At 43.3% G+C, this 26,232-nt stretch overlaps 15 protein-coding genes across 15 annotated transcripts; 8 read left to right on the top strand and 7 right to left on the bottom strand. All coding sequences in view use genetic code 12, as the record gives it.

The window, feature by feature from the left end:
- Nucleotides 1-31: 31 nt before the first annotated feature.
- Nucleotides 32-2,569, bottom strand: OSH3 (oxysterol-binding protein related protein; the record flags this gene model as incomplete). Its single annotated transcript, XM_001483781.1, has 1 exon — nucleotides 32-2,569. One exon carries the CDS (start codon nucleotides 2,567-2,569, stop codon nucleotides 32-34), a length of 2,538 nt encoding a protein of 845 aa, XP_001483831.2.
- Nucleotides 2,570-3,537: 968 nt separating this feature from the next.
- Nucleotides 3,538-4,809, bottom strand: PGUG_04559 (TauD/TfdA dioxygenase family protein; the record flags this gene model as incomplete). The annotated part of the gene is made up of 1 exon (XM_001483780.1): nucleotides 3,538-4,809. The coding sequence occupies one exon, from the start codon at nucleotides 4,807-4,809 to the stop codon at nucleotides 3,538-3,540; it is 1,272 nt and encodes a 423-aa protein (XP_001483830.2).
- A 408-nt stretch (nucleotides 4,810-5,217) lies between these two features.
- PGUG_04558 (uncharacterized protein) lies at nucleotides 5,218-6,426 on the top strand (the record flags this gene model as incomplete). The annotated part of the gene is made up of 1 exon (XM_001483779.1): nucleotides 5,218-6,426. The coding sequence occupies one exon, from the start codon at nucleotides 5,218-5,220 to the stop codon at nucleotides 6,424-6,426; it is 1,209 nt and encodes a 402-aa protein (XP_001483829.2).
- Nucleotides 6,427-6,832: 406 nt separating this feature from the next.
- On the bottom strand, nucleotides 6,833-8,386 carry PGUG_04557 (uncharacterized protein; the record flags this gene model as incomplete). Its single annotated transcript, XM_001483778.1, has 1 exon — nucleotides 6,833-8,386. One exon carries the CDS (start codon nucleotides 8,384-8,386, stop codon nucleotides 6,833-6,835), a length of 1,554 nt encoding a protein of 517 aa, XP_001483828.2.
- An 857-nt stretch (nucleotides 8,387-9,243) lies between these two features.
- PGUG_04556 (uncharacterized protein) lies at nucleotides 9,244-10,974 on the top strand (the record flags this gene model as incomplete). Its single annotated transcript, XM_001483777.1, has 1 exon — nucleotides 9,244-10,974. The coding sequence occupies one exon, from the start codon at nucleotides 9,244-9,246 to the stop codon at nucleotides 10,972-10,974; it is 1,731 nt and encodes a 576-aa protein (XP_001483827.2).
- Nucleotides 10,975-10,986: 12 nt separating this feature from the next.
- PGUG_04555 (uncharacterized protein) lies at nucleotides 10,987-12,417 on the bottom strand (the record flags this gene model as incomplete). Its single annotated transcript, XM_001483776.1, has 1 exon — nucleotides 10,987-12,417. One exon carries the CDS (start codon nucleotides 12,415-12,417, stop codon nucleotides 10,987-10,989), a length of 1,431 nt encoding a protein of 476 aa, XP_001483826.2.
- A 165-nt stretch (nucleotides 12,418-12,582) lies between these two features.
- IFE1 (putative dehydrogenase) lies at nucleotides 12,583-13,746 on the top strand (the record flags this gene model as incomplete). The annotated part of the gene is made up of 1 exon (XM_001483775.1): nucleotides 12,583-13,746. One exon carries the CDS (start codon nucleotides 12,583-12,585, stop codon nucleotides 13,744-13,746), a length of 1,164 nt encoding a protein of 387 aa, XP_001483825.2.
- A 157-nt stretch (nucleotides 13,747-13,903) lies between these two features.
- Nucleotides 13,904-15,793, bottom strand: PGUG_04553 (Zn(II)2Cys6 transcription factor; the record flags this gene model as incomplete). The annotated part of the gene is made up of 1 exon (XM_001483774.1): nucleotides 13,904-15,793. One exon carries the CDS (start codon nucleotides 15,791-15,793, stop codon nucleotides 13,904-13,906), a length of 1,890 nt encoding a protein of 629 aa, XP_001483824.2.
- Nucleotides 15,794-17,324: 1,531 nt separating this feature from the next.
- PGUG_04552 (uncharacterized protein) lies at nucleotides 17,325-18,323 on the top strand (the record flags this gene model as incomplete). Its single annotated transcript, XM_001483773.1, has 1 exon — nucleotides 17,325-18,323. One exon carries the CDS (start codon nucleotides 17,325-17,327, stop codon nucleotides 18,321-18,323), a length of 999 nt encoding a protein of 332 aa, XP_001483823.2.
- Nucleotides 18,324-18,550: 227 nt separating this feature from the next.
- On the top strand, nucleotides 18,551-19,867 carry PGUG_04551 (uncharacterized protein; the record flags this gene model as incomplete). Its single annotated transcript, XM_001483772.1, has 1 exon — nucleotides 18,551-19,867. One exon carries the CDS (start codon nucleotides 18,551-18,553, stop codon nucleotides 19,865-19,867), a length of 1,317 nt encoding a protein of 438 aa, XP_001483822.1.
- Nucleotides 19,868-20,099: 232 nt separating this feature from the next.
- On the bottom strand, nucleotides 20,100-20,972 carry PGUG_04550 (uncharacterized protein; the record flags this gene model as incomplete). The annotated part of the gene is made up of 1 exon (XM_001483771.1): nucleotides 20,100-20,972. One exon carries the CDS (start codon nucleotides 20,970-20,972, stop codon nucleotides 20,100-20,102), a length of 873 nt encoding a protein of 290 aa, XP_001483821.2.
- Nucleotides 20,973-21,375: 403 nt separating this feature from the next.
- Nucleotides 21,376-22,926, top strand: DAL7 (Dal7p; the record flags this gene model as incomplete). The annotated part of the gene is made up of 1 exon (XM_001483770.1): nucleotides 21,376-22,926. One exon carries the CDS (start codon nucleotides 21,376-21,378, stop codon nucleotides 22,924-22,926), a length of 1,551 nt encoding a protein of 516 aa, XP_001483820.2.
- A 331-nt stretch (nucleotides 22,927-23,257) lies between these two features.
- Nucleotides 23,258-24,589, top strand: PGUG_04548 (uncharacterized protein; the record flags this gene model as incomplete). Its single annotated transcript, XM_001483769.1, has 1 exon — nucleotides 23,258-24,589. The coding sequence occupies one exon, from the start codon at nucleotides 23,258-23,260 to the stop codon at nucleotides 24,587-24,589; it is 1,332 nt and encodes a 443-aa protein (XP_001483819.2).
- A 46-nt stretch (nucleotides 24,590-24,635) lies between these two features.
- PGUG_04547 (uncharacterized protein) lies at nucleotides 24,636-25,625 on the bottom strand (the record flags this gene model as incomplete). Its single annotated transcript, XM_001483768.1, has 1 exon — nucleotides 24,636-25,625. One exon carries the CDS (start codon nucleotides 25,623-25,625, stop codon nucleotides 24,636-24,638), a length of 990 nt encoding a protein of 329 aa, XP_001483818.2.
- A 98-nt stretch (nucleotides 25,626-25,723) lies between these two features.
- Nucleotides 25,724-26,155, top strand: PGUG_04546 (uncharacterized protein; the record flags this gene model as incomplete). Its single annotated transcript, XM_001483767.1, has 1 exon — nucleotides 25,724-26,155. One exon carries the CDS (start codon nucleotides 25,724-25,726, stop codon nucleotides 26,153-26,155), a length of 432 nt encoding a protein of 143 aa, XP_001483817.2.
- Between the last annotated feature and the right edge of the window lie 77 nt (nucleotides 26,156-26,232).

Here is a 26,232-nt window from a genome sequence, read left to right as displayed (position 1 = left end):
ATAAATAGACATAGTACATGCTAGCTGGAAACTACCACAACCGAACGAGATCGTCCCAGTCCTGCTTCTTACGGCGATTCCAGTAACTCTTCTCGCCAGTAATGTAGACCCATTCTCCAGAATCGGGAGATGTGCCTCCAGTATGCTTGAAGAATTTGGGAACATGTTCCTTTCCGCTTTCTTCCAATTCTTTTCTTCTTTCTCTCTGGCGCTCTTCCAATTGATTTTTCAACTCTTCGGCTTCAGGAATGTTGCCCTGTTCATAGACCTTCATATCGGGTCTCAACCTAGAGTCCGTGGGTGCCATCTTGTCCTTTTCAATGGCGGTTATCTTACTCAATGTAGCAGCAAATTCCGTGAAGCCATAATGCTTTGGAGGAAGAAGGGCTCCGCACTCCCAGATCAACTTTTCAGTGCTGTTCGTCTTCAACGTGAGCGACTCGGTCCAAGTGCCATAAACAGCATAAGCAAGCGGTTTCTTCGACGAATCGTAAGCTTTAATGTCCACAGCTTCCGACCGGCCACTGAACATGCCTCCCTTGGCAAATTCCACCACGGCACGCTGGCCATACGACGATTTGATTGTGATTGAAGAAGATGGTTCAGAGTACTTTTCGCCCGCAAACAAGTTTTTGATCAGAGATTCAGGCTGGGACCACTGAAAGGTTTCACCAGTTTTTTTGAACGTCAATTTGGAAGTTCCTTTGGTACTGACCACAAAACTCTTACCCCAAAACTTTTGAGCTGGAGCAGGACTGAACGAAAAAGTCCAATCTTTTGCTTCGGCGTGAACGGCAAACACAGGTGGTCTATGGCAAACTTTTTCCGCAATGAGTCTGAATCCCATATCTTCACGAACCAACTCAAAAGTTTCTCCCAAAAGAGGATTGAAAGGCTTACGAATATTCCGCTCCCTTGCTCGCATGGAAGAAAGACAACTGACAGCGAAAGCTGCCACTCTCAACACCTTCTCACCGTTATCGTTAGGAACCAGCAACGCATTGTTGATGAGGTTTCCATACTCAAACATCTCGGCATATTTCTGAAGAATCGTCAACGGCTCGTTGACATCCACGGGCATCGCTATGGTGCTCATATCCTTACCAACGTTCTTACGAACAAAAGAAATGATACTAGGAGGTGTGTGGTCGCAGCGAGTGATACTAGTGTCTCTTTCGATGGGATCAATGGGCAACGGATAGAGATCATCACCATCTTCTTCTTCCTCTTCTTCTTCAATAACGTCTTTTAACTGCGTCGTATCTTCTACGGAAGACAAAGAGTCGTCGTCGTCGTCGTCTTCCACAACCTCTTCTTCTTCAGCAACATCGTAGAGAGACTCTTTGGATATTGAGCCTGTTCTTTGCGACCAAGGAGCAGTACTTGGAACAGTTTCTTCTTGTAATAATACAACCGAGGACGGGACATCGACATCGTCCTGGGCATCCACGAACCCGTGCGAGTAAATCGAGCCCACATCGCCGGTATTCAACTCAGACAAATGTGCGAGTAAATCGTCGACTTTTTCATAAACACGAGCAATTTCTTCGGCGAAAACTGGATCCGTGGTGCGCTCACGCATACTCTCGAGCAGCTTGTGCACCAGGCGAAGTTCTGACATGGCGTGTGCATTGGAAGCAGTGTCTCCGTCGCCTGAACCTTGAACTTGATTTCCGGTTTCGCTCTTGACTGTGTTAAAAGCATCAACCCAAACCTTGAAGTCCTCGTCATTAAGGGCCCGGAGGTTCCATACCTCGACTCCCGAGTCCACAATGAGTTCTCGTTTGGCAGCATTGGCGCTCACAATGGAATCGCGAATTGGCATCTGTCCCCGAATGGTGGCTTCGTTAATCTGCGAGTACGTGAGGGTTCCATACTTGAAATTGAGCACGAACAAACGCTTGACGAAACCCTGAAGCTTCTTGCGTCTTTTCTTGAGAAGAATACTCTGGAGAAACTGGCCGTTTTTGGGTCTCATTACGTTGCCTACAACAGCATCTCCCTTAGGTTCCGAGCCAGTGTCGTTTCCCGACGTCCCGTTGGCACCAGAATGAGATCCAGGCACGTTTTCCCGAGGCAAAGTCTTGGAACTAAATAAAACCTTCTTGCTGATGGTTTTCGAGAACGAATTGTCAAATACAAACGCATAGGTTCCTCCTTTTTCCACGTCAAATTTGCCATGTACCAACTCGTTGGAGATCAATTTGTGGTAATCCTTCACCAAAACAAGATTAGAGCTGCTCACCAACGACGAAAGGGTGCTGGAACGAGATTTTGTTTTGAACATGTTGGAGTCCGAAATTTGGTTTACCGAAGCCATTGACTCAGATCGCTTACGCAGAGCCGTAGTGTCTGTGGCCGTATCCGTTTCATCATCAGCACCTGTTCCTGGAGTTGCAGGGTCCATAGTTGAAGCAGATGTAGGAGAATCATCACCTCCTCGGCGGATGTAAATTGCCAAATTAATGGACTTTTTCAACGGCCTTGCCTGCCAGTCAATGACACAGTTGTCCGGCGCCGTGACCCATTTCACCAAGTAGTCCTTGGAATGGACCTCTAAAGTCTCCATGTTGCGCCAAATGTGGGGTACGAGGACTTATAACCGTGGAACATTTCCACATGGCTGCGGAGACCGGGCTGTGTGCAGGAAAGTCTATGTTGGGAAGGTGAATAAGGATGAGAAAGATGAGAATGGTATGAAAAAGGAATGAAATAAAGTTGTAGGAAGGGATGAAAAAGGTATGAGAAGTTTGAGTTTTGTGTGAATTATTGTGGTAAGCAACTAAATCCACTTTGCATTCACTTTTTCATTATTTGGTTTATCATCTCATCTAAATTTCGTTTTATTTTTTACTCCTTCTCTTTCCGTCGCTTATACCAGATTCGCACAATGTGCTGCCGTTATTGCTTGATACTGCACGACCGCGATCAACGGCTGCAGAAGTGCATAAAGCCCAACATTTACATCGAGTACTTGTGTCTGAAGGAACTAAGGATTAATGTCCAGAAGTAGAAGAAAGTCCTGAAGAGTTTCGAAAGATAAAAAATTCAAGATTTCAAATCATATTATTACTTGATGAAGAAATTTATGATCTCAAATCATACTATAATACTTGAAGTTACTATATGATCTCAAAGTCATACTGGAATTACCCATATAATTTCCTAAAGTCTGCGGTTTCGCACCACAGAGTGTTCCTTTCATCGCTAATAGCCACAATTAGTCTTCTCCATTCATTGAGATCTAATACGTTCAATTGCCAGAGAAAACAAGTACAATGCAAATAATTAGCGATAAGCGATTTCAAAGTACCTTTTAGGAGGTTTACCCCATTAGGAAGTTTTATGTACCGATTGCTTTGGACCTCGAATAGTCCTCTTGAAGCAGCATTACACCTCACTTGCAATTTTGGTTCTTTCAATTGCTGAGATTTCGCATCCAAATTATGCGTCCTACATTTTAACGATTTTTCGCAGCCATTCAAATACCGGACAGAATCGATTAAAAAGTTACTATCTCATATATTGGCTAATCTTTCAATCCAAAGACAACCCCAAGCTCTCTCTTTGAGACTTGGAGTTTTTGTCAAAAAATGGGATCTCGGCGAGCGAAGTTACTCTGGTTCCATGTCTGGCTTCCTGGCCCTCGTGGTCCCACACAGCATTGTGCTGAGAAATACGGTTATCCCACAAGGCCGAAGTTCCCAAACCTGGCTTGGATTTCCAGTTGAATCTGACCTGAATGTCCAAGTTCTTTTCAAAAACACCGAACAAATACTCCAAGAGAATTCTGCTTTCTTCTGGATTCAATCCAACAATTCTCACCGTCATTGAACGATTGACAAATAACGACTTCCACCCTGTTGCCGGATGGGTTCTGATGATAGGATGCTCTCTCTCAATGTGTCTAGGTCCATTCAATGGATTTTCACGATTAATGTACGAGTGAGCAGACCGGTAGATGGCAGTCTTACCGTCCAAAAATTGCTGCAAAGCTGGTGAAAGCTTGTCGTAGGCACCATATCCAGAAGCCCACAAGGTGTCTCCACCTACACTTGGAATAGCATCGTTGTGCAAATGGGTAATTCCTGCGGGTTGGAACTCGTGAACCAAATCAGTGTGCCATTGAGAATTACCACCAATACTACTTTTGAACGTCAATGGCAAGCCATAGTATTCACGAGCATAGTCTTGCCAAATCACTGAAATTCCGTTCAAATCCTTGCCATCTACTCCGTTTGGAACTCGAGGAACCTGAGCATGAACTTCAACTTGACCAAAGTACTTTCCCAATTCCAATTGTTTCTGGGGAGACAAGTCTTGATCTCTAAAGAAAACCACCACTCTCTCAGCAATCAAGAGAGCAAGCTCATCTTTCTGCTTGTCGTTCAACTCACTGAGTTGAAGTCCGACAATTTCAGTACCCACATGCTTTGTCAAATTTATGACTTCCTTTGCAGCACCAAACAAAGCCTTCTTTTCGGGATCAGCATTCTTTCCCCTCTCAACATATGGGTACTCCTTGTTTCTGATCTCAAATGCTTCGTCCACAAACTTGGGAATGTCTTCGTACTTGGGCACAATCGGGTACCCTTTGGACAAATCTATACCATATCTTTCAAGTCTATCCCTCGAAGATTTGGGCAACTTTTCCAACCACGAGATATTCTTCCCCGGGGTGATCAGTTTGACACCTTTGGAACCCAATGGCTTGAGCAGAGCAAGTTTGAGAGCAGCTCTCTCGAGTTCATTTTCGAAGCTAGACGATTCGGGCTCAGTAGAAGTTAAGATCTGAGATGGAGGAGCCATTTTTTGTTGCTTCTACAGCTTTACGAGTCCATTTAAATGGACCAAGATTACTAATTCAAATCTTACCTAGAGAACTGTGGAGTCAAGGCACATGCCACATCGAATGCGTCCGGAGAAGATCTGTCCGTGGGGCTTAGACGCCGAAAAAAGAAGGAAATTTAAAACGATGATGAAGCTGGTGTCTCACTAAGCAAAATTGAACATGGTACCTGGTGAAGGATAACCTGAGTTGCAGCCATATTCTTCAATATGCGCGATCTGCGCGATCGACGCACTTGAGCCATGTGCAGCATTATCAGATTGCGCGTGCAGCACGTCAAACTCCACACCGATTCGCAGCCACACAAAATATCCCGATAAGCACCCACTTGAAGAACTTAGCTCCGAGATGGAAAATTCGACGCAAACATGCCCAGTTTGGAGAAGGATAATGAAAATCATGTTCGTGTGAAATCAGTAGCAATTATAGGCGGTGGTGCTTCGGGTGCCATTGCACTTGACTCGTTGGTAAAAGAGGGTCATTTTGATCTGATTGTTCTTTTCGAGAGAAGAGATGTTCTAGGAGGCGTTTGGTGTTTGGACAACCCAGGAAATCTACCAGAAGTTGCACAAGTTGGTGGAACTCCCGAGCAAGCAGATCCACCATTGGAGAATCCATTTCGAAATTCTGAAGCCAAAGGGACTATTTTAGCTCCTAAAACCAACCAATACAGATACATGGAAACTCCCTCGTATCCAAACTTGAAGACAAACATCACTGAATCGCTCATGACATACAGCGATTTGAATCTGTGGACTGGTGAAGCAAGTGATAAAACTGAATTTGTTGATGGTTTGGTGGTGAGAAACTATATTGAAGCCTACATTCTCCGGAACAAGAGTGCTAGGAACGTTAGTGTTGAGTTTTCGTCCACCATTGAGGATGTCGAGAGAATTATCAACGACAATGGTCACCACTATAAGCTCACAATTCGTCAGTCTTCTAACGATACCCATGATACTTGGTACCAGCGAAATTTCGACGCTATAGTTGTTGCTAGTGGCCATTACCATGTTCCTTATATTCCAGAAGTAGCGGGCCTTCGTCAAGCACAAGAAAAGTTTCCAAACTTGGTTAAACATGCCAAATACTTTAGAACTCCTGATCCTTATAAAGACAAGGTGGTAGTGGTCGTTGGCTCAAGAGCATCAGGGATGGATATTACACGATTGCTTGTAGGTAAAGCTTCAAAAGTGTACCACTCCAGAAGAAATTCGCAGTCCCCAACACTCAAAAATGTCACTCCCAAAGGTGTCATAAAGGAGTGTAAAATCGTTGAAAACCAGGTAGTGGTTGTCTTTGACGACGAAAGCGAGGTAGTAGCACCAGACCACATTATATATGGTACCGGCTACCAATTTTCGTATCCATTTTTAAATCGACTTTTTGCAGCCGATAACCAGGTTTTGACACACGATGGAGTCTTGGTCCCTGGGTTGTACCAGCATACCTTTTTGATCAATGACCCACTTATAACGTTTGTTGGGGTCCCAATTGATGGGGTTTCCTTCCGAGTTTTCGAGTATCAGGCAATTTTGGTTGCTCGCTATCTTGCTGGAAGAATTTACCTTGCCTAGCGTCCTTGAGCAAGAGCTTTGGAGAAACGAGAGATTCTCGAAAAAAGGACCGTCCAGGTCGTACCATACTATTGGAGCTGACGACGCCTTGGAGTATATGTTGGAACTTGCACGTTTGGGATACTTGGAGAAGTCTTTGGTTGCAGGTCGCAAGTTTCCCGAGTTCACCACAAAAGACTTGGAGAAGTACCTTGATGCTCGGGACCGTCTACGTGCGTTCTGGGACACCGTATAGACACATAGAACAAACATATGATTGATACAACTATTTTACTGATTCTAATTTTCATCAGACGTATTTTCACCGACTTATTTTCTTCACCAGATGTATTTTCTTCACTGAATTATTTTCTACAATTTCCCAGGACCTTCATAATCATCTCTATAAACTCGTATTCATCTCCAGTCACTCCAACACTTCCACCTCTTTTTTGTCTTCTTGGACTTCATCGCGACGAGACAAATAGTATGCAACAGCCGTCAAGATCAATCCCACGGAACTAAGAGTTGCCGTATAGCTGTACCCAATAAAGTAGCGAGGAGCATCCTGGTTATTCCATACAAATATGGGAACGAAAGCATTGGTAACATAAGCCAAATTGTTGGTCAATACAACCACAAAATTTCTCTTCATGTCATCAGCAAAAAGCAGTCTATTGACCCAAGAAAAAATCTGAGGCTGGCCCCACGCCGCCGCAGCTCCGGCAAGAAAGTAAGTAAACCAATGGTATCCCCGAGGCAAGTCCCAGTATGCCAAAGAGGAACAGGCTATAATGACAGAAATAAAAAAGGCACTCACAAAAATGTAATTTTTTCTGCCTCCTAGAGAATCATTAAGGTAAGCAAAGATGATAGCGAGGCCAATTCCAGTTCCATTGACTGCCGAAGGCATCGTATTATAAGTTTTGGGACTGGCATGTAAAGAATATTTCATCCAGGTGGTAAAAGTTGGCTGCGACAGAATGATACATGAGTTGTTGTAAGCCAAAAAAATGAATGGAAAGACAAAAATGTGCCAGGTATTGAAGAAGGACTTGATTTTCTTCCAGGTATACTTCTGTCTTGTGTTCAATTGAGCACCCACTCTTCTTCTTCTTTCCAAACCAATCAACTTTTCTTCTTTTGTGAAGTACCACGCAGTTGTGCTAGATGGGGTATTGGGGTCCACCAACATGGTGTAGAATGCAACTGGAAACGAAATGACAGCGTCAAACACAAACATCCATTTGAACGCTGGAAGATGTGTATGTGAAAATCTGCCCAAAATAGCTTGTTGTAAGGGACCTGAAACCATCCCGGCGGCTACTCCAGCGACTGCGAAAAAAGTTGATCTTTTTGTCAATTCCTTTCTTGAGTACCACGAACCAAGTAAGTACTCCAAACCCGGAAAATAACCTGCCTCTGTCAATCCTAGAAGAAACCTAATTGCATATAACCCATGGAGTGACTTGCACGTTATCATCATTATCGTTAAAAATGCCCAAATGAGCTCCAATCCACCAAGATAGAATCTGGCACTGATTCGATGAAGAATCAAATTGGAAGGTATTTGGCCCACAATATACCCAACCGTCCACAATGTGGTCAAGTAATTCAACTGGTTTTGGTTCATCTCGTAGTACTCTTTCATACCATTGACATAGGCAGTTTGGACATTTTGCTGGTTGAGGGTCTTGATGAAGTATCCAAGCATGGCAGAACTGAGTAAGAAAAAGTCCAATTTTCCAAGAAAAACCCGCTCTTTGGGATGCTTATCCGTCGAGTCCCAGAGAAAGAGCTTGATCTTGAACCATAAAGTCAGTCTTCTTTGGATTTCTTCTGGGGTCAACTTGACCGTAATATCAATATACTCTTCCTGGGCAGAGGTTGACGAAGAATCACTAACTTCCAATACAGAATTGGCGATCCCAGCGCCTTTCAAAGGCAGCTTTTCAACCGGTTCTATGGTATTGATCGTCATTACTTGGATCTCATCTCGAAAACTGCACTTTATAATTACTCGATTTGCAGCAATTGTGGTGGCTCGTGTTCCGGCCCGATTACGCAATTCGGCCCTATCATTTTCTTTCCGATCACAGTAAAACTATGGCTCCATGAGCGGCTGAGCTCATAATCTTTTAGTGAGATCTAGCGATGCTGAGTAATTTGATCCAGGATTGGTAGATCAAAATCTTATCTGATGGGGAGATGTCCACAGTTTCGAGGTGTGTAATCTGCAAATCGTAAGATTGCAGTTATTGTTGCCGGCGGAGATTAGGTCGTTTCAATCCAGTCCTTTCAAAGCAGTACTATGGCTATTTAGGGCGTCTCTGACAAAAGAGGAATCGCATATGGTTGCAGAACTAAGCAATGGTGATAATTTAACGGTGAGTAGATTCAGCAAAAATTCAATAATACTTTAGGAATTTTGCTACTCCGCTCTGCTTGCTACTCTGCTTGCTACTCAGTTTGATCACTCAGCTTGATCTCTTCAGTGTGAATTTCAAGTCTAGTAATCCAGTCTCTTATGCAACTTGCAACCACCTGTCATGCAAGTTTGACGTGCGAGCGCATGATGAGTGAAAAATAATAAACTGTAACCTTCAAAATATTGAATTATGCCAAGGGAGAAAAAATATTGCACATCAAGAGAACATTGTGAAATAAAATTTTTAGATGAACGCAATCTTTCTTCTGCACCCCTTTTGTCTACCGTTTACGAACGCCAAGACTCCATGCAATTTACGAGAATTACATCCAAACACCGAGCACTAACGTCTTTCTGATAAGAATGTGGCTCACATTTTTTCTAATCACCACCAATAAACCAAACTTCCGATGTCTCTCCAGCCCTCAATTTTGAAGGACCTGACCACCATGGGCTCTGGTGTTGTGGCTGCAGAATTGGCTGCTCAAGAAGAGGGATTGATTTCAAAACAGAATCTTCGCTCCCATTCTTACGGGGCACTTCTTGATGGCGAAGAAGCAGCTAATGACGAGGAAGATGCTTCCCTGCCTGATAATTATGCTCTTCCTCGCTTCAAATTGTATACGGTAATCCTGAGTTTGTTTATGGCCGCGTTTCTCGCAGCCTTGGATACCACCGTGGTGACTACGTTATTGACGGTGATTGCATCGGACTTGAATGCCATTGCTAATATCTCTTGGATAGCCACGGCGTACCTTCTTTCATGTGCTGCGTTCCAGCCTCTTTTTGGCAAGCTTTCCGACATTTTTGGCCGGAAAATTCTTCTTTTGTTGTGCTGCTTTTTCTTCGCTGTGGGGTGTCTTATTTGCGTCACCGATTCTCTCGCCATGCTTGTTTTGGGAAGATTCATCACCGGATGGGGAGGCTCCGGACTCACCACATTGGGAACCATCACCCTCTCAGACTTGATTCCACTTCGTGACCGAGGTTTATACCAGGGTATGGCTAACATTTTTTTCGGCTTGGGTGCTGCGTTTGGAGGTATTTTTGGAGGAATTGTAGCCGACTGGTTGGGATGGCGGTACGTTTTTTTGTTGCAAACTCCGCTTGCTGGAGCTGTTGGTTTGGCTCTTTGGTGGAATTTGCAACTCCCAGAAGGTTCTCCAGGGTTGGGTGCCAAAGGTGATATTCGCGATAAGTTGAAGCGAGTGGATTTCCAGGGTTCATTTTTCTTGGTTTCTGCCTTGATGTGTATCATGGCTGCTGCCTCGTTTGGAGGCGACGTATTGGCATATTCGCTGCCTTACTTTATTGGCTTATGCGTGGTTTCGTTGGTATTTCTTGCTGCGTTTGTCTACACAGAACTCTATGTCAGTGACGAGCCCATTTTACCAATTGAACTTTTGACAGAGAGAACTATTTTATCTTCTTCATTGACCAACTGGTTCGTCACTATGGGAGTTTTCGCTAACTTGTTCTACGTGCCTGTTTTCTTCACTTCCGTCATGGGTTATTCAGCCACCCAGAGCGGCATGCGGATGATTCCCAATTTTATCGGAGTTTCTGTCGGCTCCGTGGGCGCTGGACTAGTCATGAAACACACCGGACGCTACTACCGCCTCAATGTCGGTGCTGGCTTCTTGACGGTTTTGGGTGCAATTTTGATAGTGACAGTCCCTGCTGATGCTTCCATTCTTCGCCAGTATAGTCTTTTTGCACCTTCAGGTTTGGGATATTCGTGTATTTTGACAGTGACATTGTTGGCATTGATCGCGGCTGTGCCCATGAAGTACCAAGCGTGCACTACTTCCATCCAGTATACTTTCAGATCCACCGGATCGACATTGGGAGTTTCAATTGCGAGTGCGATTTTCCAGCTGATTTTGCGTTCCAACTTGAATTCAAAAGTATCGCTGGTTGTTTCTGATGCGAAAACCGCCCATAAGATCATAAAAAAGGCACTTGAGAACACCAACTACGTGAATAAGGCTCCCTTGGTGGCCCAAAAGGCTATCTTAGAATCATATTATGCAGCATGCAAAGGCGCTTTTGGGTTCTCTGTCACAGTCATTACCATCGGAGTTTTTTGCAGCTGGTTCATGAAAGAGCACAAATTGCATAGCAGCTTAGATAGAGAGTGAAAATGCATTAATCTATAGATCACTCCCAAGAAGCGGCGTATGTTCGTCTTGTGCTACAATCCTCACCCGGTATTTGTGGTTTCTGCCACCGGAAACCGTGAGGTGCATTTCTTCTGTATCTGCTTCGCCCACTCTTTCGTCCAAATCTTCGGAATCGTTGTTCAAATCGAATCCCGACACTTTACGAACAAGAAACGGAAACTGGGTAGCCGGTGACCTTCTGTACAATGGTGATCTGATTCCAAGTTGTAAGCCCGGGGAGTTCCTGATAGTCGCTCCTGTGGTGTATTGTGCATGAGGACTAAGCAATGGAGAGAGAACGGGCGACAACACTTCGTCTTCGCGAATTGCATCTTCAAGAGCGTCGTCTATCACCTCCACGATTAATTGGTTTTCGGTGGTGAGATTAGCATTGATCAAGAGCACCGAAAGCAAAATGCTGCAAATACCGAAATAATACATTACATGACCCGATTTCGAGGCTGGTGCATCTGTCACCCACATAATGATCTTGTCGATAAAAATGGTTATTGGAATTGACGACGACAACGAAAGCGAAGTGACCAAAGGACTGGTCAAAAGCATTGCTAGAATAGTAGTGTAGTCCGAGATGACGGAAAACACACCATTGATGAGTATCATTGAAGAAACAGTGTTGTTTGGAGGGAGTTCGAAACGCTCGATGTCAAACATATGCACAATGAAAAGCACTGGTATGCCAAATACAAGTGTCACCGCCCCCACGATTCCAAACATTCGTCTTTCGTTGACGGTTCTCGATCCAGTACCGCAGCGAACCTTCATAACGATCATATAAAAGGCGTACATAAGAGCGCCGAGAACCGCCAATGCGTTACCCAATCGGGGGTTTTTTGGCACAAATTTATTGCCAGAATCCTTGGAAAGTCCCGACTCGCTCCAATTGATAAGAACAACCCCTGCAAAACTTATGATAATACAAGCCAATTTTTGTAAATTGAAAGTTTCAATTCCAAGCAGCATTCCGATAAAGAGAGTGAAGATGGAAGTGGTGCTGGACAACACAGTTTGGTTCGATGCCGAAGTATACTGGAGTGCTAGCATGACAAACAAGTTGTAAAAGTAGTATATTATGGCAATTATGATGGCCAAAATGGTGGTTTCACGGCCATTTAACTCATTTTCAGCAGGTTTTTGGTTTCGATACGAGCTGAAAAAATCAGGAATCAAGTTTAAAGCAAAGCAAGAACCTGTAATATATGAAAACATCCATGGTTTTTGATACTCGTCGCCCTTCAATACCGCGTTTAACAACTCCAAACCAAAAATCCACGACGAAATCGCAACCACGAGAAACAAAACCCCGAGCTTGAATTTGCGGATTTCCTCATCATTTATAATGCGAATGACTTCCGAGGGTGTATGAGACATGGTCGGGGTCAACCGTAAGTCGTCATTGGTCATGGCGGAAAGGTGGGTAGTTCCGGTTCGAGATACCGCATGCGGCGATGCGCCGAAGGTTTATCGCAAAAATGTCGCGCATGCAACACAGATCGGCTATATGCAGACCGATAAGATTGAGAAAGTTTAAACTTTTGCGGAGTTTTTTAGCTATACCGTGCTACAAATATGCGAGCAGTTGTGTATTTTGCACCCAAAAATGTTCAATTCAAGGACAATTACCCCGAACCAACAATAAAATCGGGTACAGATGTCAAACTCAAGGTCCATTATTGCGGAATTTGTGGTTCTGATTTACACGAGTACCAGAGTGGACCAACTTTTTTTGCCAAAGAGGGCCAAAATCATGCTATTTCCAACAAGGCGTACCCGCACGTTATGGGACACGAGATGAGTGCCGAAATTGTAGAAATTGGAAGCGATGTGAAGAACTTTAAGGTAGGAGACAGTGTGGTTGTTGAAGTGACAGGCACCTGTTTGGATCGGGATCGATTTGAAGATTCGCCCACTGCTGGCGAGGAGAAGTGTGCAGCTTGTAAGGATGGCCATTACAACATGTGCAAGTATTTGGGACTCACAGGATTGGGATTTTCTGACGGAGGATTCGCTGAGTATGTGGTGACCAATTCGAGCAAATTGGTCAAGTTTGATAACAAAAAGATTCCATATGATGTTGCTGCGTTGATTCAGCCTTTAGCCGTGTCGTGGCATGCTGTCAGAACCTCTAACTTTAAAGAAGGTAGTTCTGCTTTGGTTTTAGGAGGAGGACCAATAGGATTGACAACCATAATTGCATTGAAAGGACATGGAGCTGGTAAGATTGTAGTGAGTGAGCCTTCTGCTGGAAGAAGAGCCATTGCAGAAAAGTTGGGTGTGGAAACTTTTGATCCATTGAGTATGCCACACGAAGAAACCATGGAAAAGCTCAAATTGTTGTCTCCCGACAAGCAGGGTTTTCATTACTCGTACGACTGTGCTGGCACGCAGTCTACCTTTGACGGTAGCATCCGGCTGTTGCGAGTGCGAGGAGTGGCCACAAACGTTGCGGTTTGGGCTCACAAGCCAATCAACTACTTCCCCATGATTGCAACATGGTCGGAAATCTGGCTCAGAGGCTCGATTTGCTTTGTCAAACAAGACTTTGAAGAAGTTGCACGGGCGCTTGAAGAGGGCCGTATTGAGCTCAAAGACTTGGAAATGCTCATCACCGCAAAAATCAGCTTGGAACGAGCTGTAACGGACGGATTTGATGAGCTATTGCGTGACAAGGAGAAACATATAAAGATGTTGTTTTCCCCATTGGAACAGTTCAAGGACAAGGACACCTCATAAACACACAAACTAAAGACTATCGAACAGAACACCAGAAAATATTCATATCTACCAAGGTACATTCAGCGAATTTGCGAATTTAGCCACTTGCGATTTGCAGCAATAAATCTGCACCCAAATATGTAAAATTTGTAAAATACGAAATATACACCACAGCCTAGCAAACACATAACTGCCAATTCAAATCTTCACATATGTCTGCCCAATCGATTGTAAGTTCTCCCTTTGGGTTTCTCTTCCATATTTCTTGCACCACTACCCATGCTCGATGGACATTATGAATTGGGCACTTTCCGATAACTTTGGAGAAAATAATTTCCATTCTTCTCCTGTCGTGCTTCGTGTAGCATGCACTACATGCAATCACAAGAGGTAGACATAAAACGACTATCATTTTACTTTCCACCAATTTGTCGATTTTAGCCATCAATTGAACCAACAAAAGTTGCAGTTCATTTGCCTTGGGAGGAAGTTCCTTAATGTATAGGACCCAGTAAAGCTTGCAAACTAGTTTGAATACCGTGAAGATCTGGCAGTGCATTTTTACCTCTGCTTCGGTGCATGCTGCAAGGAGAGTTTCGTCTATGATACAACCTTGGATTTTCTCTTCGATTTGTTGAGCCACCAACTCACAATACTCCAAGTACAGTGTTCTCATCAGTTCAAACTCCCCCAAGATATTGGGATCGTCTTCGGCTCCCAACTCGCCATTGAGTAAAGATTCGAGTCTTAGGCGCCGAGTTCGCATTGCAGCTCGAACTTCCAATTCTTCAGCAAGAAGCAAGTATACTGGATTCATACAGCCTTGTAGAGGGTCAATGCCGTAGCTGGGATCGAAAAACCCCGGTTCAAACACTTGCTTGTACTCTTTAACAGGTATAGTGGTTCCATGGGAAAATGCATGCGAAGACATTATATCGTGGTAGAAGAAATTGGAAACTAGAAACTTGATATCATTCGAATGGTCAAGGTCTATGCATAGCTTTTTCAAGCCTCCAGATCGTTTAACGAGCTCAGTGCATTTAGCAAAGCATATCCACCACTGAGAAATATCACCTTGGCACACAAAAAACCCCGTTACGATCAAGTGGAAACAGAGCAAGGTGAAGTAGTCGTATTTGGAGATTTCCGAGCCTTTGGGAAATTTTTTTGCAGTCAACGACATGGCTTGGAAAAAGTGTTTTTGGACGTCTATATGGTCGTATTGGTGGACATAAAAAGCACCCCATGAAGCAATGGCATGTCCAATACTTTCATCCATGGTTGCAAGCAGCAAAAAAGTCTTGCTGAAGTAGTTGGATGTACTAGGACTCACAGTCAATGCTCCCGACACTTCATTTTCAAAATGACGAACAAAAGAGACTCCTTTAGAGTCAAGAAATAAACTGAAAAACGCCAGCTGGAGCGGCGGCATGTAAATGTCTTCACCAAAAAGTGCCTGCAGAAACGGCAGAAGTGATTCGCTGGGTTCTCTAGAAACCAATTGTATGGAGTTGGGAGACAATTCGAGGGCACTTGGTTGAGAAGCTGAAATTTCAACCAAGTCGCTTTCATCGAAGTTGCGATCAAAGTTTTCAAATTCCTCTAATTGGTTTGTGGATTCGGTTTCATGAGGAGTAGGATACTCCAAGGATGTAGTTTTCGGGGAATTGGAACTTTCAGGATCTTCTGGACTGAGAAGTTCGTTCAAAGCCAAACCTGAACTTCGACGATTTTTTTGCAATTTTGAGTCAATTTCCCTCCTATTTTCTCCCTGTTTCTGGATCATTTGCGCTGGTTCATTTTTGTTCTCGTCCCTCCACACACATTGCTGGTTTCTCTTGGCACAAGCGTTGCAAATGGGGTGGGTTTCGTCACACTTTTTTCTTCTTTTTCGACAGCCCCAGCAGCCCCTGCTGGACCTGAACCTGGCCCCTACAAATCGGTGTAGCGATACCGCTTTTTGGTGGAAATTTCCTTGGCCAGCCAAGTTTTTACTTGATACATTTTGCAGCTTTTTTTGCAATTTCTTTTGCAATTTGGTGGGATAGTCAATCACGCCAAACATGTCATTACCGAAAGGGGTAGCACACGCCCAGGAATATAACGGTTCCGCACACTACTGGAAAGGGAAAACTGGGGGTTGCACAACAAAGTTGCTGATAAAGTTGAATTTCCATATCAGTTGAGATTGGCGCGTACTGCCTAATTGGGAAAACAGATTCGCAAATTAGACTGCGAAAAGAGTGAAACAAGTGAAATTCACTAAATCGTATCTTTGTTAGTGTAGTAGATTCCATAACTAATTGGCGCCAAAGTTTTTGACTGTTTTGAAATTCTGTTCAAATCTTTAAAAAAATACATGATTTCATCCTTGGTCTAGTGAAAAGATGTAATTGAAATAATTCGCATCACTTGAGTTCACAGCATGTTGAAATACGTTCGCTTTAGGGGTCAATTGAAACACTTAAAGCTGTTGTCTGTGTAATGAGAGATTTGGCATTACGTCCAAGTTTGTTTTGAATTGAGTGAATAGTTAGGTAGAATGGTTTAGCTCACCTTCTGGAGAACCTCTCGAGATTGCATTAAAGACCTTAAGGAGATCTCAAATTCAAGAATTAAGGACCAACAGTTCAGAAACGGTCACGATATCTAAACTCCATTGTCAATTGTTCTCTCGAAGAACATAAACGAAAAGTGGTTATTTACACCAATGGCTTATAGTAACGTGAGATGGAATTGAAACGCTTGAAGTTGCTTGTATTAAGTAACTTCTTTGATTGATAGGAACTGACTTGGCCATTTTGTGGAGGAGGACCCGGTCAGTCGTCAAGAGAATAAAGGTTTGAGCTTGAGTAAATGAAGTTCTCATTCACTGAATAATCAGGTGTGAGCCACAGCAAACTAAAAGCTCTTTCTCTTGGTATAAGTTTCGAAAGCAACTGGATGCCATTAACCGATTGAGTGTCATCTTGGAAGTAAGTACCATATACCTTCTTCGGTTGTTGGTAATTGTAGACAAGCCGCAATGATGAATTCTTCACTAATTCGAATTTATTGCGAAAAATCTCAGAGTGTTGGCAGCAGTCAAACAGATTCTGTATCAAGTCCGCAATTTTCCTTTTTGGATCTTTTTAGTGATTTTTTGCAATTGATTGCATATAAGGTACCATCACCGAAACTAGGAACATTTACGGTGACAAATATCACAGTGGGAATTTCCGATTCCCGAGTCTCAACTGACTTTAATTCCGTATTTTCGTCGCATGCCACTATCGTCCTGTTATATCCGTGTGTTCGTAAGTCTGACAAATCAATCGGGTACGAGAGTTCAAAATAGGTGCGAGCGTTAAACCTCGAGCTGTTGCGAATGTTTGAAGAAACTTAAACCCAGCGATGGTATACCTAGTTAGCAATTGAGAAAGCACTTAATCTTTCGTGTATACCATGTGAAGATCAACCAATGCAAAAATTCAATAACTGGCGAGGCTCAAAAAGGCAATGGTTTTGGCGTTCACCAGCATATTAGTAATATGGAGCTAGAGGAGTTACGAAGGACAGTATTTAAGGAAGTAATGTTCCGGTAGAAGCACCACAAAATGACAACTATCTTCGTAACAGGAGCAACTGGCTACATTGCAAAACACATCATCAAGCTCGCACTTCAAAAGGGCTACAAGGTGATTGGAACGGTGAGAACCTCGGCCAAAGGAGAAGAAGTCAAAAAGTTGTTCAACAATCCTAATTTTGAGTATGAGGTTGTGGAGTTTCTCGAGAAACCAGGAGCTTTCGACAATGCTTTAAAGGCACATCCTGAAGCAATTGGTTTCCTTCACACTGCTTCGTCGGTGATAATGAACCCACTGGACCCAGAAAAAGAGTCGTTGATTCCAGCTGTTGACGGTACTAAAAATGCCATTCGTGCAGTTCATGACCATGGTCTTAACGTGAAACACTTTGTTTTAACGTCTTCCTACGTTGCCAATGTCAACTTTGCAGATCCACAAAGTACAACTACCGAAGACACCTGGAATAATTTGAGCTGGAAAGATGCAATTGCTAACCCTAGTGTTGCGTATCCTGTGTCCAAGACGTACGCTGAAAAGGCAGCGTGGGAGTTTGTTGAAATGGAAAAGCCAACATTCAGCTTAACATGTGTGAATCCTTCTTATGTCCTTGGACCACAAGCGTACGACGAAGATGCGAAAGGAACGCTCAACATGACCGCTGAATTTATTGCCGGGCTCTTGAAGTTGAAACAAGGTGATAGGATCCCACAAACGGCAGGCCCAGCCGTTGATGTGAGAGACGTAGCCAAGGCTCATTTGGATGTACTCGAGAATGAAAAATTAGCAGGAAGCAGATTACTTTTGGCAGAATATTTCTTCTCTCAGCAATTGGCGTTGAACGTGATAAACAAGAACTTTTCTGAACTTCATCTCCCTGTCGGAGATCCAGACTCAGCATTTAATGGAAAAGATGAAGGGATCGGCAGATACAATAACTCAAAGACCAAAGACCTTCTTGGATTTGATTTTGTTAGTTTTGAAACTTCTGTTTCTGATTTGGTGAAACAGTACTTGGAGAATAGTCATTGAAAGAGCTCAGAGCCAATAGAATAGCCAGTATAGAAACATCTTATAGCTCAATTATTATGGCTCTGTCCATTTGGGTAGTTCGCGCCGACTCGATTGAGACTATTGTGCGATAAGAGCGCGAACTTCCTTTCGCGAGATAAGCTGTAAGAGGAAATAGCGCTTGGTTTATAAAGACCAGAAAGTCCAGTCGACCCAATAAACTCAAGTGAGCATCATTGACCACTAATATGACCACCGACTTGAAAATAATCGAAGGACGCCTTCTCAACACCATCCACGAAACGGCTGCAAAATGGGGAGCCGCTGGGGTTTGGGGTTCAGACGTCACCGAAACAGGCTGTTGTCGTCTAGCATTGTCAGACTTGGACAAGGGTGTGCGGGACTGGTTTGTTGAGGAAACTAAAGCTTTGGGGTGCACAGTGAAAGTGGACGAAATGGGGTCGATTTTTGCAATTTATCCCGGCAAGAACGAAGGCTTGCCAACGGGAATTGGATCTCATTTGGATACTCAGCCCAATGGTGGTCGCTACGATGGTATTTACGGAGTACTTTCAGGATTGGAGGTTTTGAGAACGATGAAAGAAAACAACTTTGTTCCAAACTTTCCAGTTGCAGTAGTAGACTGGACCAACGAAGAAGGTGCTCGTTTTCCACAATCTTGTATTGCCTCGTCGGTTTGGGCAGGCTTGGTGACCAAGGAAGAAGGTTACAAACTCGAGTCAATCACAGACAAGGTTCCAGTCAGTTATGGAGCCGAATTGGAAAGAATTGGCTATAAAGGTACGACTCCGGCCGACCACACGAAGAACCAATTGGCGGCTCATTTCGAGATTCATATAGAACAGGGACCGGTTTTGGAACATGAAAGGAAAAAGATTGGCATAGTAGTAGGGGCTCAAGCATACCATTGGCAGCAAATCACCGTCAATGGAAGATCTTCTCATGCTGGTACCACTCCAATGCACACTCGTTCAGATGCCATTCATATTGCTTCCAAGATGATTTCCGCAGCCATTGACATTGCTAAGAAGCACGGCGGCTTGGCTACAATAGGAACCATATCTTTAGAGCCTTCGTCGGTCAATGTAATTCCCGATAAGGTGACTTTCTCATTAGATACCAGACATGTTGAAGATGGTATTTTGGAAACTATCAATGCTGAAATTGCCAAAGAGTTCAAGCAAATTGCTGAAACAGGAAGCGACCCATCACAAGCAGCACTTCCCTTGGAAGTGGAACATACACTTCTTCTCCATTCTGAAGCTGTAAGGTTCAACGAGACCAATATTGCAACCGTTCGCGAAAGTGCAATCCAGCTTTTTGGCGAAGAAAACGTCCGTGAAATTACCTCTGGTGCAGGCCACGATTCCTGTTCCACCAGCCATGTGGTTCCAACATCGATGATTTTCATTCCGTCGAAAAATGGAATTTCTCACAATCCAGCAGAATATTCGTCACCAGAAGAAGTGAGTAATGGATTCAAGGTATTGTTGGCGACGATCTTGCGGTACGATGAGCTTCGGGGAAAGAAAATGGGAAAATAATGCTCAAGTGGAACACTAGTAGTTTAGAAAATTATCATATAAATTTTGAGCAAGAAGCGACTTGATGTTCATTAGTCTAAAAAGGCGCAAGAAGCTTGATTCTGTGGTTAGCAATACTACTAAGAATGAAGTCTATAGGATACATTAATCCGAAGATATAACTAATTTTGAATGTAAGTTCATATTACTGTATTCATCTAGCTTGAATTACAATTTTATATTTTATCATCTTCTATTTTTCTTCAATTTTGTCTTCTTTCCACATAAACTCGTCCTTGTCCAACCTTCTCTGGTACCCAAACTCAGGCTGAAATGATGCATACATGGTCTCTGGATCGTTTGTAACAAATGCAGAATATGCAGCAACATCATCTGGAATGATAATCTTCTCTTCTTTAACATTTGCATTTGCCAACAATTGTACTTGGCAACTTTTCTCCATCAATGTGAACAAATAAGCAGCCTCATCGACTGTAGAACCCATGGTGAGAAGTCCATGATTTTGCAAAATTACCGTCCTGGCTCCAGCAGCAGCCTCGGCAATTTCTCGTCCTTCATCACCTTCAATAGCCACTCCGCCAAAGTTCTTGAACACGGCCTGGTTGTTGTAAAAGATACAGGCGTCCTGGTTGATCATTTCCAACGGCCTTCCAAACGTAGAGTACGCTTTTCCATACACAGAATGGGTATGACAGGCAGCATTGATGTCTGGTCTGGCCTTCTGAAGAGCCAGATGTATAGCAAACCCAGCGGCATTTATTGGCGCCTGATTTCCATCTGGTAGAATGGTGCCTTTTTCGTCGACATGTACCATATCTTTAGCTTCGATCATTGCAAAATGCAACCCCAATGGGTTGATAAAGAAAGTCGAAGGGTCCACTGGGTCTCGAATGGAAATATGTCCTGCTTCTCCTTCACTATATCCCAACCTAGCAAACACACGGAACGCACCAGCTGCGTGCTCCAATCGCCATTTCCTCTCCTGGAATTGGTCATTGTATTGGGGTATTAAGTGGGGATGGGTTCCACCTTTTGCAATATTGTGAGCACCTTGGGTGCCAAAATCGTAGCCTTTTCCAGTGAGCAAATTTGCCGAGGGGGACATCGAGGAATTGGGTCTAGCTGTGCTAGGTGCTGATACGACCTTTTATCTAAAAGATACAAGTACATTGGTATGTACATTGGTACCTTGACAGTGAACGCCTTCTGCCTAAAGAGGCAGCGACTTCCGCATTAGTCGCAACATTGTGCATAAAGTGCGGAGCGGAATAAAATCCTTTATCAACGTGCGTCACGCTGCATGTCTGGGCATCGCTGACGTGGGCCGCGTTTATCCAAATTAGGCAATTCGGCGTATCTGGTTGCTGCGGTAGTTCGATAAGAATTGATTGATTACCACCAATGATACCGATTGTAAATCATTCCAGATATAAATAAAACACGATATTGCATCACTTACCAATATACTGAATCTGAATAGACTACGAATCCCTTTTCTTCAAGTTATCATGTCCGACTCCGAGAACGCCATTAATGAAAAAAACTATGGTATTGGCCAGGTGATCTCGTCTGTTCACTCCATTAGAGACGAAGTGGGGAATAATGTCGACAAAGTTGTTGGTTTAGAATTTTTCGAAAATGCCAAAGATGTCACCGATGAAGAAGTGGAAGCGGAATTGCGAAAAATTCGTTTTAAAGTCGATATAAGACTCATGCCGATCTTGTGTATCACATATACGTTGCAATTCCTTGACAAATTGAGTTTGAACTATGCCTCGGCGTACTCTTTCAAAGAAGATTTGGGTCTTGTTGGTCAAAGGTATTCTTGGGTAGCAGCCATCTTCAATTTCGGGTACATGTTCTGGGCATTTCCTTCCAATTATATTATCCAGAAAGTTCCAATTGCAAAGTACACAGGCGCCATGCTTGTAGTTTGGGCTATAATATTGATTGGGCACATCGGTGCAACGAATTATGGTGGCATGTTGGTTCTTCGATTTATACTAGGAATGTTCGAAGCCGGCATTTCCCCGTCTTGTATGATGATCTGCGGTATGTTTTATTCCAGAGAAGACCAGCCTTTCCGTATGTGCACGTTTTTGAGTTGTAATGGAATTGCTACAGTGGTTGGTGCCCTTCTTGGGTTTGGTCTTGGCCATGTTAACAATGCTTCATTAGAATCCTGGAAATTGATTTTCTTGGTCATTGGTCTTCTCAACTTTGTGTGGGCTATTGTATTCTTGTTTCTTACTCCAGATACTCCAGCTTCTGCCAAGTTTTTAAGCGAAAGAGAAAAGACGATTCTCATCAAGCACATTTCCAAGAACAACCAAGGTGTCAAAGATCAACGTTTCTTATGGCCTCAAGCAAGAGAAGCAGCTATGGACATCACAGTGTACATTTATGGGCTTATTGGGTTGGGTTGTGGTATTATTAACGGTGGAGTTTCCAACTTTCAATCTGCTTTGATAGCCGGTTTTGGATTCACCGGGTTGGCTTCCACAGCTTTGCAAATGCCTACCGGTGCCATAGAATTTATTGTGGTTTTCACATGTGGAATCATTGCTTTGAAAGTACCAAACACTCGTTGTATAATATTCTGTGGACTTTGTGTGCCTGGCTTGGCTGGGTTGATTGGCATACACTTGATTCACGACAATAGATGGGCGCTGGTTGGTTGTACTTGGCTCCAGTACCTCATTGGAGGTCCTGTTATCTTGTGCTGGATTTTCATCACCGCCAATGTTGGTGGGAATACGAAAAAAACAGTAACTACTGGTTTTTGGTTTACTCTTTACGCTTCGGGAAACATCATTGGTGCCAATATTTTTTACACCAGAGAAGCTCCTACCTATAACAGTGCCATGATTGCTTTGATTACTTGTTATTCTACAATGATCGCATTGGGCATAGGTTATGCTTTCCTCTTAAAGGCTAGAAATGCCCAGAGAGATAAAGAGCAAGGAGGGTACTCTGAAGATATTCGTCAAGAAGCCATTATCAATGGATTCAAGGGTATGACTGATTTTGAGAACAGGGGGTTCCGGTATGCCTTATAGTAGAATAGAGAATAGAGAAATGAAATAAGAAACGAATTGGCTGTTGAATTCTGTCGTAAATCTCGGGCGCATGATTTTCAACCGATAATGGCTGCGAAAAGTCAAGAAACTGAAGATAAAAAAAGAAGAGAACAAGCAAACTCGAGTAAGCTAATCTGATTAAAGCAATCGAAATGAGTGTCAGAGCACTCCTTGGACTTTCACACTCCATTGCTGCTGAATATTATATATCTCTGTTCAGCCGCACATTGCGTATCATTGCTATACGAGTCGATTGCTTTTAGCTAAAAATATTTAAACCCCACACAATTTTCAAAATGATCCACAAAACATGACCGGAAGTCAACTCAATCCAGTTACAAAGCACAGAGAATTCTTTGGTGTGCCGGGGGCATTAGGAATGGTCCTTGTGTTGCCGATGGTAATACCATTGCTATATTTCGTTACCAACGAAAATTATTGTATTCACGGAGTTAGCTTGGACATTGAAGCTATAAAGAAACAAATTCCAAGCACTTGGACACAGCTTCTGAACATTTGCTTCCACAAGCAAAGTTGGTTATTTTATCTTTCGTGGTTCTCAGCAATTACGACTCTTGATTTGATTTTGCCAGGAAAAAGAATGAATGGTACTCAATTGCGTGATGGCACATATTTGACCTATAACATCAACGGAGGAGCTGTTTCGAGTACAGTTGTCGCCATAATAGCTGCTAGGGTTGTCCTGGCGAAAAACTACTATGTTCCCGAGTTGCAGTTTGTCTATGATCATCATTTGCATTTGATTGCTGTGTCGATTATCTTTTCGTTTGCCATGGCGATATTTGTCTACGCTGGCTCATTTGTTCCTCTAACTCACGAGAACGGGCTTGGAACTCGAGAGCGGATCTTGTCCATTAATGGCAATTCTGGAAACCCCATCTACGATTTTTTCATTGGGCGAGAACTCAATCCTCGAATTGGCGCTTGGGACATCAAATTGTTCTGTGAGTTGCGCCCAGGATTGCTTCTCTGGATCGTGATAGACCTTGCTTGTATCCACCACCAATACCACCAATATGGAGTGGTTACAGATTCTATACTTCTCGTTTCAGCCTTGCAAGCCATCTATGTCATTGACTGCTCGTTCTACGAAGAAGGGTCTCTCACCATGCTCGATATTACCACCGATGGTTTTGGTTTCATGCTCAGTTTCGGCGACTTGGCTTGGTTGCCATGGACGTATTCGCTCCAGGCTCGGTTCTTGTCGCTTCCTCAAAACCATGTCCATTTGGGCTGGTTGAATCTGATGCTAATAGTTGCCTTGAGTGGTTTTGGTTTCTACGTTTATAATGCTTCCAACAACCAAAAGTCAGAATTTAGGCAGGGAAGATTGGAGAACATGGAATATATCAAGACCAAGACTGGAACCAAATTACTCTGCGACGGTTGGTGGTCTAAGGCTCAACATATCAACTACCTTGGTGACTGGTTGATAGCATGGGCTTGGTGCTTTACAACAGGATTCAGATCGCCTATCTCATATTACTATGTGGTATTCGTAGGAGGACTTTTGATCCACAGGCAAATGAGAGACGATGTCAAATGCTCCGCCAAGTACGGTGAACAATGGGCAGAGTATAAGCGGAGGGTGCCGTATAAGATTATTCCTTATGTGTATTAAGGAAAGCAGAAGATGTAGTTGCAATTCCAATTAAGCTTTTCTTTCTTCACTTCTTCCATCCGTATGTCGCTGCAAGTCGCTTCTCGAGATGCTTCTTGGAAGTTATAGGGTTCGACTCGCTATTGGTACCACGGCCTTTAATTGCTCTTGTGAGTTCGCTGGGAACCGGTTCGAGTATCGTATCGTCATTGGGATGGCTGAAAAATACTATTGAGTACCGGTCTTGGCCCGATTCTTGAACTTTGGCAGGAAATTTGACCCTGTGTATGGTAGATTTCAAAAGTCCAGCGGTCCAGTAGCTCAATTGGTCTCCTATATTGACTATAATGGGCGGTGCTTCCCCAGAAAACTTGGTGCTGTTGCTAGGAACGAAAGGAACCGCTTCCCATTTTTTCGAGATTTGAGAGTGTATTTCAAGACCTTCTTGATTTTCCTGCTGAAACAAAAGCGTCACCAGTCCGTAGTCCGTATGAGCACCTGCTCTAATCGCCGCCTCGGGACTCAAAGACTTTTGGCCTGGATAATGAAGAAGACGAAAAGTAGTACCAGACGGTTTTTCAGGATCGTACCGACTATCGAACCAGTCAATGTCTTTCATTTCCAAACCAATTGCTACAAGTTTCATAATTCTCAATGACAACTCATACAAGCGTTTAATGATACTTTGCAAGGCCACTTTTCTTTCCCCAGAAAAATAGTCAGGAATAGGCTTTGCAGATTCTCCGGTGACAAAATCCAAGAAACTAATATTGAGTGCCTCCTTAGGATCTCCCGTTTTTTGGTCTCCGGGCGAAAGGTTCTCACCACCACTACGCACATAACCATGATTGCTGCTATCAATGGCATACTGGTCTTTGTAATTTTGATCTAAGGAAAAAAAGCCGTTTGACAAAGTGAAAAGTTCACTTATTTCACGATCCAGAAACCCATGACCCTCTACAAACAAGAAGCCTTGAGACGACGCGGCATTGAGTAGATTTTTACCGGTTTCAGCATCCAAAGTGCTGATATCTACCACTTGGAGAGGATTGGACATGGTTCTCTTATCAGTGACGTGCGCCCAATCTCAAATCTGAAAAGCTTCTCTGCACACCTTCTTCAAGGCGCGAATTAATTCTGATCTACGCGCTAGCCATGGACACTTTGAGGGTATCGCCGGAGGTCCCACAGGCCACCGTGAGTCTATTGCCTCTACATATACAATACAGTGGCCCTGCAAACACCAAAGAATACTTTTCAGACACCAAAAGTACAGAAAAGGTTGGAAATGAAGAGCGTGAAATTGCATATTTTCGTGGTTGTAGATTAGTGGGCCACAAGACGAATTGGGACGGCAAATACTGTGGGTATATAATGAACAAGTCAGAGACTATCGCCCACGCGAATCCAGCCGACACTGAAGGCATAGCTAACGGAACGGCCGAGATAAAAAATGTGAAAGTTTACAATCCCATAGCTAAGTTTGATCTGATGACATTATATGGCCACGATAATGTGATTGAGCTGACCAGTCAATGGCGCATGGTATCCGAGTGGTCTGAGATAAGTGATGCTATACATTCGTAAAAAGTCACGAATCAGGAAAGGAAAGGGTAGTAATAAATAATAGATATTTGATGAGAATCAATGAATAATTTACTAAA

This window comes from Meyerozyma guilliermondii, genomic scaffold, assembly GCF_000149425.1.
Source record: "Meyerozyma guilliermondii ATCC 6260 scaffold_5 genomic scaffold, whole genome shotgun sequence".
Classification (NCBI taxonomy): Eukaryota; Fungi; Ascomycota; class Pichiomycetes; order Serinales; family Debaryomycetaceae; genus Meyerozyma; species Meyerozyma guilliermondii.
The sequence above is the reverse complement of the archived record's forward strand: the minus strand, read 5'-3'. Positions and strand labels throughout refer to the sequence as shown.